This window comes from Barbus barbus, assembly GCF_936440315.1.
Source record: "Barbus barbus genome assembly, chromosome: 39".
NCBI classification, from domain to species: Eukaryota; Metazoa; Chordata; class Actinopteri; order Cypriniformes; family Cyprinidae; genus Barbus; species Barbus barbus.
The window spans coordinates 18,314,314-18,332,407 of NC_136717.1; the positions used below are offsets into that span (position 1 = coordinate 18,314,314).

The 18,094-nt window shown below is 36.4% G+C and overlaps 1 protein-coding gene across 1 annotated transcript; it reads right to left on the reverse strand.

The window, feature by feature from the left end:
- Nucleotides 1-6,228: 6,228 nt before the first annotated feature.
- wif1 (wnt inhibitory factor 1) lies at nt 6,229-17,802 on the reverse strand. The gene is made up of 10 exons (XM_079399472.1): nt 17,255-17,802; nt 16,998-17,137; nt 14,554-14,662; nt 13,852-13,992; nt 12,413-12,508; nt 11,249-11,344; nt 10,757-10,852; nt 8,511-8,606; nt 8,166-8,261; nt 6,229-7,066 (listed from the first exon to the last, which is right to left on the reverse strand). Exons 1-10 carry the CDS (start codon nt 17,391-17,393, stop codon nt 6,936-6,938), a joined length of 1,140 nt encoding a protein of 379 aa, XP_079255598.1. The 5' UTR covers nt 17,394-17,802; the 3' UTR covers nt 6,229-6,935.
- Between the last annotated feature and the right edge of the window lie 292 nt (nt 17,803-18,094).

Here is an 18,094-nt window from a genome sequence, read left to right on the forward strand (position 1 = left end):
AAAACATTCTGAAGTTCTGAAAGTGATTCCGATGATATTTTTTTCTCTACCTTTATCGTCATAGCTGTGGTGTGGATACTCTGTAGTGAGTTAATACATAGCCTATATATATATATATATATATATATATATATATATATATATATATATATATATATATATATATATATATATATGTGTGTGTGTGTATATGTGTGTGCATGTGTATATATATATATATATATATATATATATATATATATATATATATATATATATATATATATATATATACACACAAATATATACAAATTCCCTTAATCATCCATCACAAGGAGTAAAACCTAAGAATATATTTCTGATGTGCAGAACAAGATTGTTGAGCATCACAAAATAGAAAGTGGCTGTAAGAAAAGAGTTAAAGCATTGAAAATCCCCATTTCCACCATCAGGGAAATAATTAAGAGGTTCCAGTCAACTAAAGATGTTAAAAATCTGCCTGGAAAAGGACGTGTGTATATTGTCCTAATGCATGGTGAGGAGGAGAGTTTGAGTGGCCAAAGACTCTCCAAGGATCACAGCTGGAGAATTGTAGAGATTAGTTGAGTCTTGGGGTCAGAAAGCCTAAAAAATATCAAGCATCCCCTACATCACCACATGTTGTTCGGGAGGGTTTCAAGGAAAATTCTCCTAGCTCATCCAAAAACAAACTCCAGCAAATTCAGTTGTCAGACACAACTGGAACTTCAAATGGCACCGGCTTCTATGGTCAGATGAAACTGAAAAAAGAGCTTTTTGGCAGCAAACCCACCAGATGAGTTTAGTACAAACAGGTATAAAAAAAATATACACGGTTAAATATACTGCTGGGTCTTTAATGTTGTGAGCCTGTTTTTCTGCCAGAGGTCCTGAACATCTTGTTCAGATGCATGGCCTCATGGATTCTATCAAATACCAACAGATAAAAAATCTAAACCTGACTGCCTCTGTTAGAAATCTTATAATTGGCCATGTTTAGATCTTCTACCAGGACAACGATCCAAAACAAACATCAATATCACCACAAAAATGGGTCACTGAGCACCTGAACCCTACAGAAAATGAGTGGGGTGAACTGAAGAGAAGTACTACTAACATGGAGCTGTGAATCTGAAGGATCTGGAGAGATTCTGTATGAAGAAAATTGTCTCTGATCTCTTATCAGGTGTTCTCCAAACTCTTCAGGCATTATAGGAGAAAACTCAGAGCTGTTACCTGGGGAAAAGGACGTTGTAATAATTGGGTGCCAATAATTGTGGCCAGCATGAACTAGAGAAAGCATTTATTTCACAATGAGATTCCCCCCGCACTTTCAATTGTTAAGGGTGCCAATATTAGTGGAGGGCACTATATATATATATATATATATATATATATATATATATATATATATACACAGTGCCCTCCAAAAGTATTGGTACGGTAAAGACAAAATTGCTCTATTGGCTGTGGAGTCAAGACATTTACAAATATGATTAAAAGATGAATGTGAGACAAAACTACAGAATGTCACATTTTATTATTGGGTGATTCAACACATACCAGCTAAGAAGTTCAGCACTTTTACAGTTTCATCCCTCTATCTGATGTGAGCATAAGTATTGGAACAGTTGCCTCACAGGTCTTTCTAAGTGATCAGCTGTGTCCTGTTGCATTAAATCTTCAGATATTAAAAGCAGGGAATGTGTCGTGTCAGTTATATCCATTACTTCTGTATTCTGAATCCTGCAATCGATGTTGACACACAAACCAGGTTGAAGATGAGGGAGCTGACTTTGAGAGAAAAGCAAGCAATTTGGATTTTTGCTCAATTTGCTAAAAGAAAAGAGGAAGTCAATTAGAGCTATAGCAAAAACAAAGGACATGGAGAAATTTGGAAACCACCAGCAACCAACAACGACCTGATCGGCTGAGAAAACAACAGTAGTTGATGACAGACAAATCATAAAAGCAGTGAAAATGAACCCTAAAAGACGTGTCTGTAAAATTACCAACAACTTCCAGAAAGCTGGGGTGATGCTCTGACAATCTACTGTCCTCAGGAGACTTTGACACAGAATTACAGATGCTACACAGCAAGATGCAAACCTCTGACCAGCACCAAAAATAGAAAGGCATGATTAGAGTTTGCAAAAAAGCACAAAGGTGAGCCAGAAGAGTTTAGGAAATGTGTTATGGACCGATGAGACAAAGATGAACCTTTATCTAAGTGATGGGAAAGCAAAAATGTGGAGAAAAATTATCCAATTTGCATTGAACTGCAAATGATCCCAAGCATACAGCCTCATCTGTAAAGCATGGTGGAGGTGGTGTCATGGCATGGGCATGCATGGCTGCCTCTGGAACAGGCCCTCTCAACTTTACTGATGACTTAGTGTATGATGACAGTAGCAGAATGAATTTGGAAGGGTACAAAACCATCTTGCCTACCAATATTCAAGAAAATGTCACCAGATTGATTGGGAAGTGCTTCATATTGCATCAGGACAATGACCCAAAACACCCTGCCAGTTCAGTCAAGGAATTTATAAGGGCAAAGAAATGGTAAGTCTTAGATTACCCAAGTCAATCTCCAGATTTAAATTCAAATGAACATGAATTTCACCAGCTGGAGAGGAGAGTAAAGGCAGAAACTCCCCAAAACAAGCAACAATTGGAATTGGCTGCATTAAAGGCTGGGAAAAGCATTTCAAAGGATGAGACCAAGAGTCTGGTGATGTCTATGGGTCACAGACTCACTGCTGTGATTGTGTGCAAGGGATCTGCAACTAAATAATAGCTTTTAATCTTTTATATCTGCCTTATGTTCAACTGTCCTAATACTTATGCTCACATCAATGAGTGGGATGAACTCTAAAAGTGCTGTTCTTTTTATTTGGTAAAACATGTATGTGTTAAAACGACTAATAATAAAATGTGACATTCTGTAGTTTTGTCTCATATTCATCTTTTAACCTGTTAACTGTCACCCGTCCCCTCAGCGGGACACCTAAATTTACTTCACTATTTTACAATTAAATCCTAATCTAACCAAACTATACAAACGATATATCATTGGAAAGGTCTAAGACTCCTAAATAGATATTTTTCCACCTTTTTTGTTAAAACATTATGTAGGAAACAAATAGATTAATTTATGACAAGAGTGCACCTGAAAAATCTACATCATAACAGGAGTTCTGACATTTTTCCTAGTTGCCTTTTTCCCATCACGCTTTAGAAATCATAAGAAATGATATAGTTGAAAACTTAAAATCTCAAAATTCATCCTTTGAAACCCATTTTAAAATCAGACATTGCATTACCATGGAAATGGTACATAAAAATCATGTTACAAAATGTTTTCGTTCGTGAATTATAAACATTTAAGTTTGAATAGTGCTCTATAATCTCTATGTTCAAAACTGTGAGTGACAGTTTTAATCATATTTGTAAATGTCTTGACTTCACAGCCAACAGAGCAATTTTGTCTTTACCGTTCCAATACTTCTGGAGGGCACTGTGTGTGTGTGTGTGTATGTGTGTATATATATATATATATATAATGGTGATATGAACTTCTGTTTTCTCATTGAATTAGAATTCTGGTGGATTCTGAATGGCTGACAGTGTTTTTATCATTCATAAGCTTTTTTTAAGAAGAGGAGAGACAAGTCAAAATAATTTTTTGCGGCGACAAACATTATGCCTGTCAGCTGAGATAAATATTGATTTTGGATTATTCTTACAAGTATGACTAGCATATTTGTAGCTCACATATACTCTTTTTTGCCCTTAGTTCCTTCCTACATGATCAGAAGGTGAATCTTCCAATGTTATGATTCTCAGAAGAGCCATTATATGAGCTGTAATGGAGAGAACATTTCAATTGATTCTCAACAGACCGAATCTTTCTGATGTACCTGCTCCATCGACCAGAGGCAGATATAAATGGAACATACCTGTTCGTACCCAGACTGCACCTGCTTAACGCAAGTTACCAGATGTCTGGAAAATTCAAGGGCACGAAATGACTCCGTTTCCATGGTTACCGCCATTTCATTTGTCTGCTACATTTTTGGCATTCCACATAGTGTTTTTGTTATTGTTGTATTTCCTCCATGAAAGGTGACCTGACAGGGCAAATTCACGTGGCTCCCATGGGCAATCATGGTGGGCCGAGCTGCTATGTGAGTGGAACAGGACAAATAATCACCCGACCAGCTGTTTATTTTCACCTGTCCTCTCTGGCCACCACACCAGCTTCCTCTGGACCGCGGCGGGAAGCACGGCTGATCGATCGGCGCCCCCTGTAGAGGTTAATTGGCGTAATGTGTAAATGATCCTGCATATGTGTGTATGATTGCATGCACATTGCCATCATTATTCTTTACCAAGACAGAATTTATAGACAAGCCTCAGAATCCTGCAATTCTCGAAACCTTTCAACCTTGAAAACCAAAAATTGCTTTTTGAGAGATTACAGCTCAGTGGATGAATGCTCTTCCAGGTGGCTGTTGCACAAGGCTTTATATATTTGGTAAGTAGAAGTATACATCAACATTCCAGTTGCATGACGTGACTTTTACCAAACCAACATCTGACAATTTGTCTCATGATGGTGGAGATGGTAAACATCTGCATCCATTCTATCAACTCAAATATGTGAATGCTTGGAATTTTTTCAGAAAGCATCACTCATTTTGCTCAAGAGAGCAACAAGCAACGTTGCCTGCCAGTGCACATGGAGCGAGACCTACCACAGTGTCGTCCTGCAATTGTACAGAAGCCGCAAGACCGGCCTGTAAAACTTGGCCCACTTTATTTTTACAATCCTCCCTTATAGGTTCAGAAAACCTGTGGAACAAATGATGCAATAACTGTTAACTAATTGAAAGAAAGATTAAGTGTATACGTATATATGCACTACTGTTTAAAAAAAAAGTGTGAGGTCGGTAATATGTTTTTAAGAAATGAACACTTTTAATCAGCAAGGACGCATTAAATTTATCAAAAGTGACAGAAAAGACGTTTACAATGTTACAAAGATTTCTATTTCAAATAAATGTTGTTCTTTTGAACCATGTATTCATCACGATTTTGTACAGAAATGTTAAGCTGGCCATTGCTTCCAACTAAGAAAACTTTCTTGAGCACCAAACCAGCATATTAGAATAATTTCTAAAGGATCATGTGACACTGAAGACATGTAATTCAGCTTTACCATCACAAGAAAAATAAATACATTTTCAAATACATTAGAACAGTCAAGTTATTTTAAATTGTAATAATTGTTTTTTATTAAATGCAGAATTGATAGGCATAAGATACTAATTTCAGTATTAAAAACCTTTGAACTATAGTATATATATAATTTAATCTCTGAACTTTATCCCTTTCCAATAAATAGTGAGTTTGTCTGGAGTTTGCTTTCATATTTTGAAGACTTAAGGAAAAAAAGTGAAACTTGTCATTATTTAGCCCATGCCATTCTGCTTTCAAGCTTCAAAAACAACTCAAAAGTACCATTAAAGTATCATAAAAGTACACCATACGACTATATTTCATCTCCACTGAAGGCCAGGCCAAAATGTAAGATGTTAAGCACTGATAATCGCCTTCAGTGAGATGTTAATTCAACAGCCATTGAGTGAGTTGAACTGAAGAACCAAATCCATTCAGTTTGCGAATGTTTCAGTTGTGTAAACTGGATTATCCAATTTCCTGAAAAGAGCTGATTCAAATGAATGAATTTGTTCTTATGAACACATTTTCACGCTTTTATGGTGCTTGTGTCCTTTTTACAGCTTGACAGGCTTAAGGCCCTTTCACACCAAGAAGGATAACTACATTAGCGTCCACACCATCAGACAATATTGTCTGTTTATTCAAAGTGCATGCATGTCTGCTGCTTTAAATTAAGATCGTTACGAAAGGATTTATTCTGATTGGGTGTCAATGATTTTATCGTTCATCGGCTGGAAAATAAATAGTTCTGAAAGTGATTCCAACGATATCGTTTCATGTGCCTTTATCATTGGTGTTAACTCTGCTATTCTTTAAAATTGAGAATGATTTTTAGAACTATATATTTATCATTGTTATATAGTGGTGTGAACAGGCCTTTAGCCCGAGAAGAAAGTTAGTCAAACAGGATTGGAACAACATGAGGGGGAGTTAATGATGGCAGAACTGCCCCATTAACAGTTAAAAAAACGAACACTTCATCTTCACAGGCTCCATGAAAGCTGTTTTATTTCTGTAATGAAGTCACATGAAAAAATAAGACTTTTTGGCTTTATGACATCACAAGCAGCTTATGAGCACTGTTATACACAAGTATGAAAACTTTAAGCATAAACTTAAAGGCTGTCTACCCATATCTAAATATATATCTATATATTTTAATTTTACATAGCATGAATAGGATACATATACAAGTACTTGTTGGAGAAGCTACTACATAAGTGTGATTTGCGTGAAAAAGAATGTTAGTGGCAATAATGATGACAATATGTTTACTAAATCAGACGAACCATGAGCACAAGCCAAACACAGCGATTACATTCCTAAGAAAAGCCGGATCTGCACCCGGAAGTTCTCGGATCATAACATACACTTCTCCCAGTGATTCAATGCCACATCTGAGGATAAACGGCGCAAACATCAGACGCTCACCACAAGCATGTGACTCACTCCCCTCTCGGTTGACGCAGGACAGAAGCTCGATGAAGGGTGACTGTGGGAGATTTTATATCAAAGGCGCTAGTGTGGTAAAATAAGACACTGTGACTGTACTACAAAAACAAGTCTCGCTCTGAGAAAGCAGCAGTCCAGCTTGGGAGTGTCCCGATGAGGATCGTAAGAGGAGGATAAAAGCTTTGTTCCGGAGAAGGCGAGGTTGAAACGGAGGGGCCATTGGCCCAAAATTTGGAGACTTAAACCACATAGTTGGTTTCAGAGGGCTGACTGGATTCAGGCACTTCCTTCGAGTCCTTCGCTGCCACGGGCTGTGACTTGTGCTTGGAACCAGAGACCCGCTGGCTGTTGGAGACTCCTCCACGAAATCCTGGAGGAAGAGAGCCATTAAAAATGTGTTGCATAGTGCAGAACAACATTTATGATTGAGAGCCAAGCCATATTTGCTGAGGGTTTTAGTTCAAATGGTGCAAACTGTGGTAAAATAGTTCAAAACCCTGTCCCTAAACCTACCCGTCACTGGTGTCTAGACAAATCGTACGAGTGAGGTCGTACGAATTAGCCACCTCGTAAAATACGTACGGATTGGTCGTGAGATCGCGTTGTGACAACAGTGTGTGGCGATACCATGCTCCATATTAAACAATAAAAAAATTGAATAATGATCAAAAATTCAAATACGTAACTGTGAATGTAAACAAAACAGGTATTTTTGCCATGGTGTTAATTCAAATTTTGCAAACTGTGGTCAGTTTGATAAAGACTGTTCAATACGACTTACTGAGAAGGAAAAATAGTAAATTAAAAATAGTTAAATTTGCTTAACCTGTGGTTGAATGTCACTATAAATTAAATGCATGAGGGTAAGATATAAACTTGCCTTACAAAAACATACTGTATCGTGATATAAAATAATAAAATATTAAAATTACTAATAAAATTAAATATTTAATATAGACAATGACTACTAAGTAAGTGTAATATTTATTTTGTTTTCAAGTTGACTTTTCAAATAAGTTTAGTTTTTGTTTACACAGTTTTTTTCTACATTTTCAGCTTATTTAATTTTGTTTTAGTGTTTTTAGGGTGACAAAAGTTTCAAAATGTTTGCATTTCTCAGCATTGACTAGTGTTATTGCTATCTAGTGGTATTTTCATGTTTATTGCAGGTGGGTTGCACAGGTTTTATAAAGTACCAGTAATTTAAAAAAAAAAAATCTATCAACTTTATTGTTTGTATTAGTTAGTTCTGGAGTCATGAAAATGTATTTTAGTTCAAGTTGTTTTCAATTGTATAGCACTCCAAGGTACTACCATGAATATCATTTATCCAAAAAACTATGGCATTATTATGGTAATATGTCTGAATATCCATGGTAATACCCTGGCATTAGAGCAGATTTCTTGCTCTAATCCATTTCCAAGTGGCAATTAGTATCTTGGCCTTGGGAAAAAGGATGTTGTCTTACTCTTATTGCAGTGACGTCCATGCCAGCCGTCCCTGCACTGGCACCTGTTGGGCTCCACACAGGTCCCGTGTGCTCCACAGCTGGGCTCGCAGACAGCTGCACACACGTATACACATACACATTCAGCCATACACAGAGACGCAGTGTTTAGTCTTAGAAATGTATCCTGTGCTTTTCAGCAAGCCTGCAGCCCGAGTGGAAATTTTAAGGTGCAATCAAGCACCGACGGTTCATTTTTCAGTGTTTATTGTGCGCGAGCAAAGCGCATAGAGCGATGCTGCGGTGGAACATGTGTTTTTGATCAAATATGTCCACAGTTCTTCTGCCAAATCGAGATAATCTCACCTTTGGAGCACAGATCGCCGTGGTAGCCTTTGCTGCACTTGCATTTGTTCCTCCCCGTGCATTTGCCTCCATTTCTGCATGGCTGTCGACATTTACCTGCAAATAACAATCGCAAATTCATTAGTCGCAATACCAAAATGCAATATATATATTTATATATATATATATATTTATTTATTTTTTCAGTGTAAAAGCACACAGATGATGTACAGAAAAGTATAGTAAACTAAATGAAACATAAAAAGGATATATTCAATGCTTTTAAAACAAAAGCAGGGGCACACAGGCAGACAGACCCTTTCCAAACACTCTCGGATCCTCTTACACCTGCATATTTGATCAAGATCAACTGAATTTCAGCGGCTTCTTTGTTCCTTGACAAATCAGCGAAATCCATACCCATGAAACCAGACAAAGAGAGGGACGTCTTTACATAACATGACCTCAACGGGACTCCGGGTGTTTATGTCACAGCCCGTTTTGACAGAGAACACGATACTGCAGTGGATCAGAAAGCAACAACTGGCTTAATGCTATTAAAATGTCACAGAGACGTTACTTCAATATTTTCTCGTTCCTCCCTGTTCAGGCCAAGCGCCTCTGAATACTGCAATACTTCCTGCCTTTGAACAGGAAAGGATGAAATTCGGGGTCAAAGAGAAGTTGTTTAAACATCAACGAAACAGACTACAGACCTTTAAATAAAAGGAAGTACGTGTATATAATTGTTATCACCCTCAAAGCAAATGCCTTTTATCTCAATACTTGCACTTAATTTTAAAAAAGGAAGTTAAAAAGCTTTCTGTGAAGGGCCAAAGATAAAACGCCACACTGCTTGAGTGCATGTGAGCTCATGAGGTTGTTATTAGAGATTAGGGTGACAACACAACTGCATTACATCCTGTGTTTGCCCATGTAGGTGCCGGCCCATTTAACACTAATGTGAGAACACACTTCACTTAGGAAGTTTACTTGGAGAACTGCTCTGAGGGCAATTTGTGAAAGTGAGCCTATTACTGCCAAAGAACAACAACACGGCTTTCTCTTTGAAAGATGATGGTGATAAAGTAAGAGCCAGTTAATACTCTACGTTAGAAGTTAATAGAGCTGTTTAGTTAGTAGTCCTAAAACTTGGAAGTTGGCATTTTTGAGTCATAGGTTCAGGAATTAAAATATATATGTTTTTTTTTTTTGAATGGTAGTTGTTTTAGTTATGTGCAAAATAAAATGTTGTATTCTATTTTAATATATTTTAAATTGTAATTTGTTTCTGTGATAGCAAAGCTAAATTTTCAGCAGCCGTTACTCCTGTCTTCAGTGTCACATGATCCTTTAGAAATCATTTTAATATGAGACCCTGGACCACAAAACCACTTAAGAAGCACGAGTGTATTTGTACCAATAGCCAACAATACATTGTATGGATGAAAAATTATAGGCTGCATTTTTCTTTAATGCCAAAAATCATTAGGATATTAAGTAAAGATCATGTTCCATGAAGACATTTTGTAAATTTCCTGCCGTAAATATATCAAAACTTAATTTTTGATTAGTAATATGCATTGCTAAGAACTTCATTTGGACAACTTTAAAGGCGATTTTCTCAATATTTAGATTTTTTTGCACCCTCAGATTTTCAAATAGATGTCTCTCGGCCAAATATTGTCCTATCATAACAAGCCACACATCAATGGAAAGCTTATTTATTCAGCTCTAAAAAAAAAAAAAGACTGGTTTTGTGGTCCAGGGTCTCACATGTCGATTTGGTGCTCAGGAAACATTTCTTATTATTATCAATGTTAAAAATAGTTGTGCTGCTAATTATTTTTGTGGAAAGCCTGATATATGCTTTTCAGGATTATTTGATGAATAGGAAGTTGAAAATAACAGCATTTATTTGAAAGAGAAATCTTTTGTTATATTGAAAGTGTCTTCGTTTTTGATCAATTTAACATGCTTTCTGAATAAAACCATTAAATTCTTTTAAAAAAAAAAATGGTACTGACCACTTTTGAATGGTACTTTTGAAGACGACGAGTACCATTGTTTTTCTGATTCCTCAAGCATATAAAACAATGCCCTTTTAGTAGTTGCAGTTCTTATTTAACAACTTTTTTCCCCTAAAAACCCATTTGATTTTGTTTTCATTGCAAATTGGTTTGATTTTGTTTAGATTGCTTTTAATGTGTTCTGACTGTAGTTTGTTCTTTCACAGTGTTGATGAAGGTACACATAGCTGAACTCACTGAGCTCACAGCGGCTCCCTTCAAAGCCGACGGCACAGATGCATTTGCCAGGATGGAAACACGTCCCTCCATTCAAACAGGTGGTGTTGCAGTTAGCTGTTAATGTAGAAAAAACAATGCCAAGTCAATGAACACATCACAAACTACAAGGAGAAATGACACACAAACAATTTGTGCTTTTATTTATTTATGTATCGGTTTTGTAGATCATGTTTCCTGGCTTTGACCTTTTGGTCTACATTATTTATAGACAGCTGTAAAAAAAATTGATCAGAATTTCCAGACTATTTCCTTCTTGTTATTGGTTATTTAGTCATTAATATGTATTATATGTAAAGCCCTCATGTGTATTGTTGTGTTTTATATATGTATTGTTTTATAGCATGTTTTAGTCAAGTTCAAGTGTATTAATCTATGGTTTAATGAATGGTTCAACGCGCATATAGCACAATAACAGCATGTTTGATACAGCATAACAGGTAGGAAACTAACCTCTCTCACAGCTGGGTTCGAAGTAGCCTGGAGGACATATACACACACCTGGGCTCATACACAGGCCACCATTCAGACATCTTGGGGAACAGAGGGCTAAAAAAAGAGCCATAATATATACTTTATTTGTAGCAGCGCAACCCACATGATTCAAATTGTCTTAATGCTAAATAAAAATGAATGTTTCCTGTGTCAAACTGAAAATGAGATAATATCCTAATTTTAAGTTAAAACTATATATATTAAACTTCACACAGCTATTGTTGTTGAAAAATGGAAGGATATTTTGGGCTGCAGGTTTTCTTGATATGCAAAGCACAAATCTTTGTGGTTTTGGCAGCGACGCAGGCGAAAACAAATCAGCCAAAAGCTGTACTGGATGAAAGGTGTTTTGTGGAAGCGGTTTAGGTACAAACACAGCTACAATGAGGATATTGAAAACATTTTCAGCGTCTAATGGAAGCCTTTTTTGGTAAACCGCTCTTTAAAGTTGTAAATAGATGAAAAACACATGTTTGTGCCTCCCAACCTGCTGGGTAATTCACATTTTTTTCAGACAAGGAACTTTCTAGAATACATGCGTGCACGATTCCTTCATCTAAACTAGTACATAGCGGGCTTAATCACGCTTTGTAATTTGCACAAGGCATTTTGGGAAGTGATTCCCTGAGGTTGAGTATAATCATCATCATAATAAACTATATGCACTCGTTTGTTTCCAAAGGAGGCTTGTCTTTCAGAGAAAAGAGTTACTTCTAACTCGATACTTCTCTTTTTTTTTATGAACCTATCTGGCTTTTTTAGTGGAGACTTTATGACAAGGTTCAACATGCTCACATCTGTTGTTAATGGGTTTGTGTGGTTGCAGGTACGAATTGAGAGCTCTATGGGACACTTCAGAGATCTTGTAAGACCAAAACTATTGCTAAAAACTAAATCAATGTAAATATTATATTTAATATGTTTCAATATGTAATATATAATTGCAATATTTTATTTAATGTAAATAATTAGTTTTAATATCTATTTGAATGTTTATTTTATTTTATTTTAATTTATTTAATTTGCCATGCATTTTAATTAAACTGCACTGTGGGCAACTTACTACATACTAACTTTGTACATCAATAACTCTTTATGATGGGCTTGTATAAATATGGTTACCTTTCTCACAGTGAATGCCATAAAACCCATCCTGACACTCGCAGACCTGTCTTTCATTGCAGTAGCCTCCATTGCGGCAACCACCAGGGCACTTTGCTTCAGAAAAAGGAGACATAAATGGTGAGAACATTTCCTTTTCTTTTTTTAATCTTCACCAAACACTTCCTAACTTACTCCCTTCCTATTCCACTTCAAGGACATCAAAAAGAGCAGTGAATTCAGTAACAGTGCTTCCTTCAAAAGAACTGACACCAGCATATAAGGAGAAAAAAACAGCTTTGAGGTGAAACCACAATGTCAACAACTTTGTCAAATGCAATGTGGCCCCGGAATACTGTTGCAGATGTGTTTCAGTGTAATTCACAACTGTCTTTAAAGACTATGTTGTTTAGTGTACCTGACATTATGTCATCATTTACTCACCCTCATGTCTTTGGATACCCATTTGACTTTCTTTTCTCTGTGAAAAACAAAATGAGAATTTTAGCAGAATGTCCAAGCTGCTCTTTTCCATACCATGAAAGTGAATGGGGACTGAGGCTGTCAAGATATATTTTCAGTGAAAAACTTTTAAAATTTGGTTCTGTTCTTCATTTAAACTTCAAAATGATTGGAAAGTCGTGCTGGAAATCATATGGATCACTTTTATTGCTCTAAGTCCCCATTCATTCAATTATATGAAAAAGAGCAGCTTGGACATTCTGTTAAATGTATCCTTTTGTGTTTGGAATGACAAAGTTTGGTAAATGATGTCAGAATGTTAATTATTGGTTAACTCGGTGCAGGTTCATTTCTGAAGCACAAAACTGTAGTTGAACATTCTTAAAAATGGTCCTCAAAAAGAAGATAAACTTGAAGGTGCTACGCTATATCAACTATATTAACATCATTTTGTCCTGTGGGTGAAATTCAAGCAGCCAGACTTTTATAAAAACAAGTTTTGAGTACTAGTCATTAAGGCACCCTCAGCTGTCACTAGGAAACACTTTGCTTCCTCCCTGCGGGGTGGCTTCAGACAGATGGACCATTTGATCTGTGAAGTCTACACGCCGAATGGAGAGGGGTGGAGAAGGGTGTGTAGGGGAATGCAACACCATGAGGTTAGTGTGTGTGAGAGAAGGGAGGGGGCATCAGAGAAAAACATAACACGCTCATTCTAAAGAGCTGCAGCTGGCAGGATTCACATGACCTCATGAGCCAGGGATGGCTTTGTGGGTGAGGTTGAGAGTCACCCGTACCATGATGGTCTCTGCTTCTCTCTCTCTTACCATCTACTCTTAAAGAAGAGCGAGAGGAGACAAAACATGCTTTAAATAAGAGCTCTTTAATAGCTTGATTCTTTCTTCAAGAAGACGTTTAGTGAAGTCTCCCGGTTTTTCTCTTGAGAATGTTTTTTTTTTTGTGCATGTAAGGTTGGACTACAAATTGTGAAATTTCACCTCTCTGACATGTTTTGAAGAAGATAGCGTTGTGTGGTGTCCTCAGGATGATGTTTCCTCCAGCATCCATCACCAGGATGGTCACCTCAAATGCTGCCACACCATCCTGGTCACCTCTGCATGGGAAGCCCACCTGGACCACTGAGTACACAAAAGCCCGTATTGATTACCTAACCTTAAGCATTGATGTGCCACAGGTTACATGGGCTATAATAATCATCTTATAGATGTAATTTTAAGAATCTAGATAGAGAATTATGTGAATATATCAATGCACTTCATGTGTATTCCAGTACTCCACCAGTTTATTATCAAAGTGTTTGTTAAAAGGATAGTTCACCAAAATTTTTATTTTGTGATTATTTCAAGTTGTTCCAAACCTGTGTGAGTTTCTTTCTTCTGTTGAACACAAAAGAATATATTTTGAAGAATGTTGGTGACCAAATCAGTTGACGGTAGCCATTGACTTCCATAGTATGGAAAAAATACCATGGAAGTCAATAGCTACCGTCAGCTGTTTGGTTACCAACATTCTTCAAAATATATTCTTTTTTGTTCAACAGAAGAAAGAAACTCACATGTTTGGAAAAAAGTGCAGGGTGAGTAAATGACAGAATTTTCCTTTTTGGGTGAACTATCCCTTTAAGAGGGAAAACTAAAGCCACAGCAACAGTAAAGTAAATAAATCAAATAAAAGCGCACCAGAGGCTTTGTGTGGCACTGATCCTAAGAGAGGAACGTTGATGGTGGGGTCATCCATAATGTCTTTATCCAATGAACGCAGAGTCTGAAACTCATAAAAGTACTCTGCCTGAATAAAAAAAAGATATACAGAGGTTAACTTTGTTTTAAACTTCAAAGAAGTGGTGTAGATTTGCATAAAGAGGGGCGTTTGGGACAATAGCACAAAAAAGGTTGCATGTGGTTCATGACAGGAGCACATATACATCTCTAAAGAGTAAAAAGAGGGTTTCCGGGTATCCTTAAGTTTGCAAGGCAATCAATTTCCTCCAAAAGAAGCGCAGCTTTGCTCTCTAACTAATGACCTCAACCTTTTGAGAATTACACACTTGTGATAGTGAGGCCAAACACACGCTACAAAAAAAAAAAACTGTCCCAAAAGGAGATGAAAGCAAGGGAGACGGTTCTTTTTTTTCCCCCCCCATTCTTTTTTCTGGCCTCTAGATTTCGGGAGTGTAAAAGCTGGGCAGCGTTTGATGAAGGCAAAAGTACACAAGCTGTGTGGAGAGCTTAGCTAATCCTACAGCTGAATGGTAATAACCAACACAGATAACTCTCGCCGCCAGCCTTTTATGCTGGAGACCTTTGTTCTAAAGCCTCAGCGGCCGTCTTTGAAGCTAACAGGGGCCAGGACAGAGTGGGCCCTTCTCTTTTTCCTCCGTATCCCTCCCCTTGCTATTTTAATTTCTCCCTCTTGCTGCTCTTTCGTCAAGTCAACATGCCATTCACGGATTATGATCCCGGTGTGCAGAGATAGATCACTTGTGAAAAGAGATTCCTGTACATTCCCCCCAAAAGTTGTGAATGAAGTTGTGGTGCATGTAAGAGCATCATAGATCTAGTTTCCGTTGGCAGTTTAATAAACTGACTTGTTTTGGGGTTTTTTTTATGGAAAATTGTATGGTTGCATGTGTGTTATGTGAGTTTAAGGTTATTCATGATATTACAAAATATGTTAAAACTGATTTTAAAAAGTTGCAAAGTATATGTGCTCAAGTGAATTGGTGTGTTTTTCTATTACTTTTTCTATTTGCTAACTGGGGTTGGTAAAACAGCTTTGGAAAAATATTTACTGTAAAAGTGCCATAAATAAATCTGAATTGAATCAAATAATTACTTTAGCAGCTAGAAAAGTTGTCAGCTTAATACAAATAAGTGCATAATGAAAATATAAAAGTTTTTTTTTTTATTAACATTGGCCTAATTGTTTTTTTTTTATTAATTTTATTTGTATTTTGTTTGTATTATTATTATTATTATGTTACTTTTATTAGTATGCCGTGTAATGCTTAAAACAGTTCATACACAGCATAAATACATATATGCATAGACATATACTGCAGCCTTTATATTTTTAGAAGGAATCCTGAGAACCAAACTGTTGTAAAAGATTTCCTCTCTGAGATCTGAAAGATTTCCTTTCTGATTTTAGTCATGTAATTTGTAATGAATAGCAGATACTGGCTATTTGGGATCTTCTGTAAAAAATTATATTATGAAACCTTGGGGAAAAGCACTGTAGGGTAAAAATCATTTGCCACCGTTTCTGCCAAAACCATAACGAATTACAAAGAAGATCAACAAGCAATAACAACGCAACGCAAAGTGATTCCAAATGGAAGTTTGGTTGTTTAATAAAGCGCGCGCTCTCAGTGTACTGATGACGAGCCAGATGTTTGGCACATGCATGAGGAGGCGCGCTCACGAGGCGGGCCCGCGCTTTGATCCGCGTGCAGCTTTACAACACCAACATGCAAAATACCACAAGAATTGAAATGACATTTTTTCCTTTCAAATTAGGCCAATATACGACACAGTATCGGTTTACAATATTAAAGTGCAAAGATATTTTATTAATTACAAACTTTTTTTCAGTAAAAGTATAGCTACTTTAAAACATGAGAAATTCAATTGAGAATCAAAACTGCATGAAAAAGAAAATATTTTCAAACAATAATATATATATATATATATATATATATATATATATATATATATATATATATATATATATAGTAAATATTATTGCATCCATTATTAAATGTATTTTTATTAAGTTCATTTAAATGTAGGATATTGTTTAAACGTTTTTTTTAGATATTTTATAGGTAAACAAGAAAATACTAAGAAATATATATTATTAACAGCATACTTCACATGGTTTCCTGTATTTCAGAATTATAAAACAGCTTATTTACACAAACATGTTCATCATAAAGTCAATAAACCTGAAAACTCCACGTGCACGTATAAGGAAAAACTAACTTATCAAGTAGGTATGCACAAGTTTGTTTTAAAGACGTCTAGATGTTTTATTTGACTAGGACTGCATCAAGAAAATAAACTGTGTAATGTGTCCCTGGTTAAGATCGTGCCAGTTGAAGAATATAAAAGTTTTCCAGTACCTGATCAGTGGCTTGCCAGGTGAAGTTCACGTGGTGGATATTGACAGGTATTGCTGGCATTCGCTGCTGTGCTTTCCTGAAGTCGTGTGTGAATGGGGCCATTTTGCCCTCGGATACTATTAAAATATCCTCTTCGAAACCTGTTGGATAAAACACTGAGCATTCACAAGCATCTCATAGCTTGAAAAAAGTCATTTAAAGTCATTATGCACTGGCTTGGTTCACACTTGGGCTTTAATATTATTAAACACTATTACCAATTAATGTTCTTGCTTGATTGGCATCAATCCACATGTACATGCTTCCTTGCTCTTGGGCAGCTTCCATCAGACCCCCTAAAAGCAGAAGAAAGCACGTTTTAAGGTGCAGTTGAACAGCAGGCATCCTGAAAGCCATCGCTTGGGTTATTTTAAGTGAATTGGCCGGCTTGCTGGCTTTCCCCTCTCGCTCCAATTCCGTGCACAAAATATGTGTCTCGAGTGAGTCTTCAATTGACAGAATGATTCGCGCGGACTGTTGCGCGAGCTACTTGTATTCAGCAGGAGCTGCAATTCACAGAAGTCGCCACAAGGTGGCGTGGTTTAATAAAAGGCGCCCCTGAGTCACAATTAAAATAGTCGTTGCAAGCTGATTGATGTTTAGAAGTGGAACAGCGTGATTCTCTTGGTGTAATCAAACTCAGCACGGATACTTTTCTCAACATCTTTATTTGTATTTTTTTATTTCTACACTTGCTTCAATTTATGTCGACACTAGTACTTGGAGATTTTCATTCATATTATTCATTTTCATCTATTTAATTCATATTAATTTAAATGCATGCTAACCAGGTGTTAGAATATCTAAAACTAATAGATTGACTTGATTTTCTTTACTGGTAATCAATTTATTTTCTGATTTTCATTTAAATTTAAATTTGGGTTTCAATTATTCAAAACAACAACAAAAATAAATAATAATCATGTTTGTTAAATAAATTGCTTTAATAATAACACAATTATTATTATCATCATCATTATTATATTTCAAAATATAAAATGGATGAAGATGATTATAAAAGTTATGTTGCATATATCACATCGGAACTGCTTCATGAG

Bases quoted from the DNA above. Each gene is read 5' to 3' on its own strand.
- wif1 (XM_079399472.1), bottom strand. From the start codon at position 17,393: ATGGCTTTCAGGATGCCTGCTGTTCAACTGCACCTTAAAACGTGCTTT. The intron at 17,138-17,254 runs GTAATAGTGTTT...TTTATCCAACAG, and splicing joins TCAAGCAAGAACATTAATTG to GTTTCGAAGAGGATATTTTA. The intron at 7,067-8,165 runs GTAAGACAACAT...CTCTTCCTCCAG, and splicing joins TGGACGTCACTGCAATAAGA to GATTTCGTGGAGGAGTCTCC.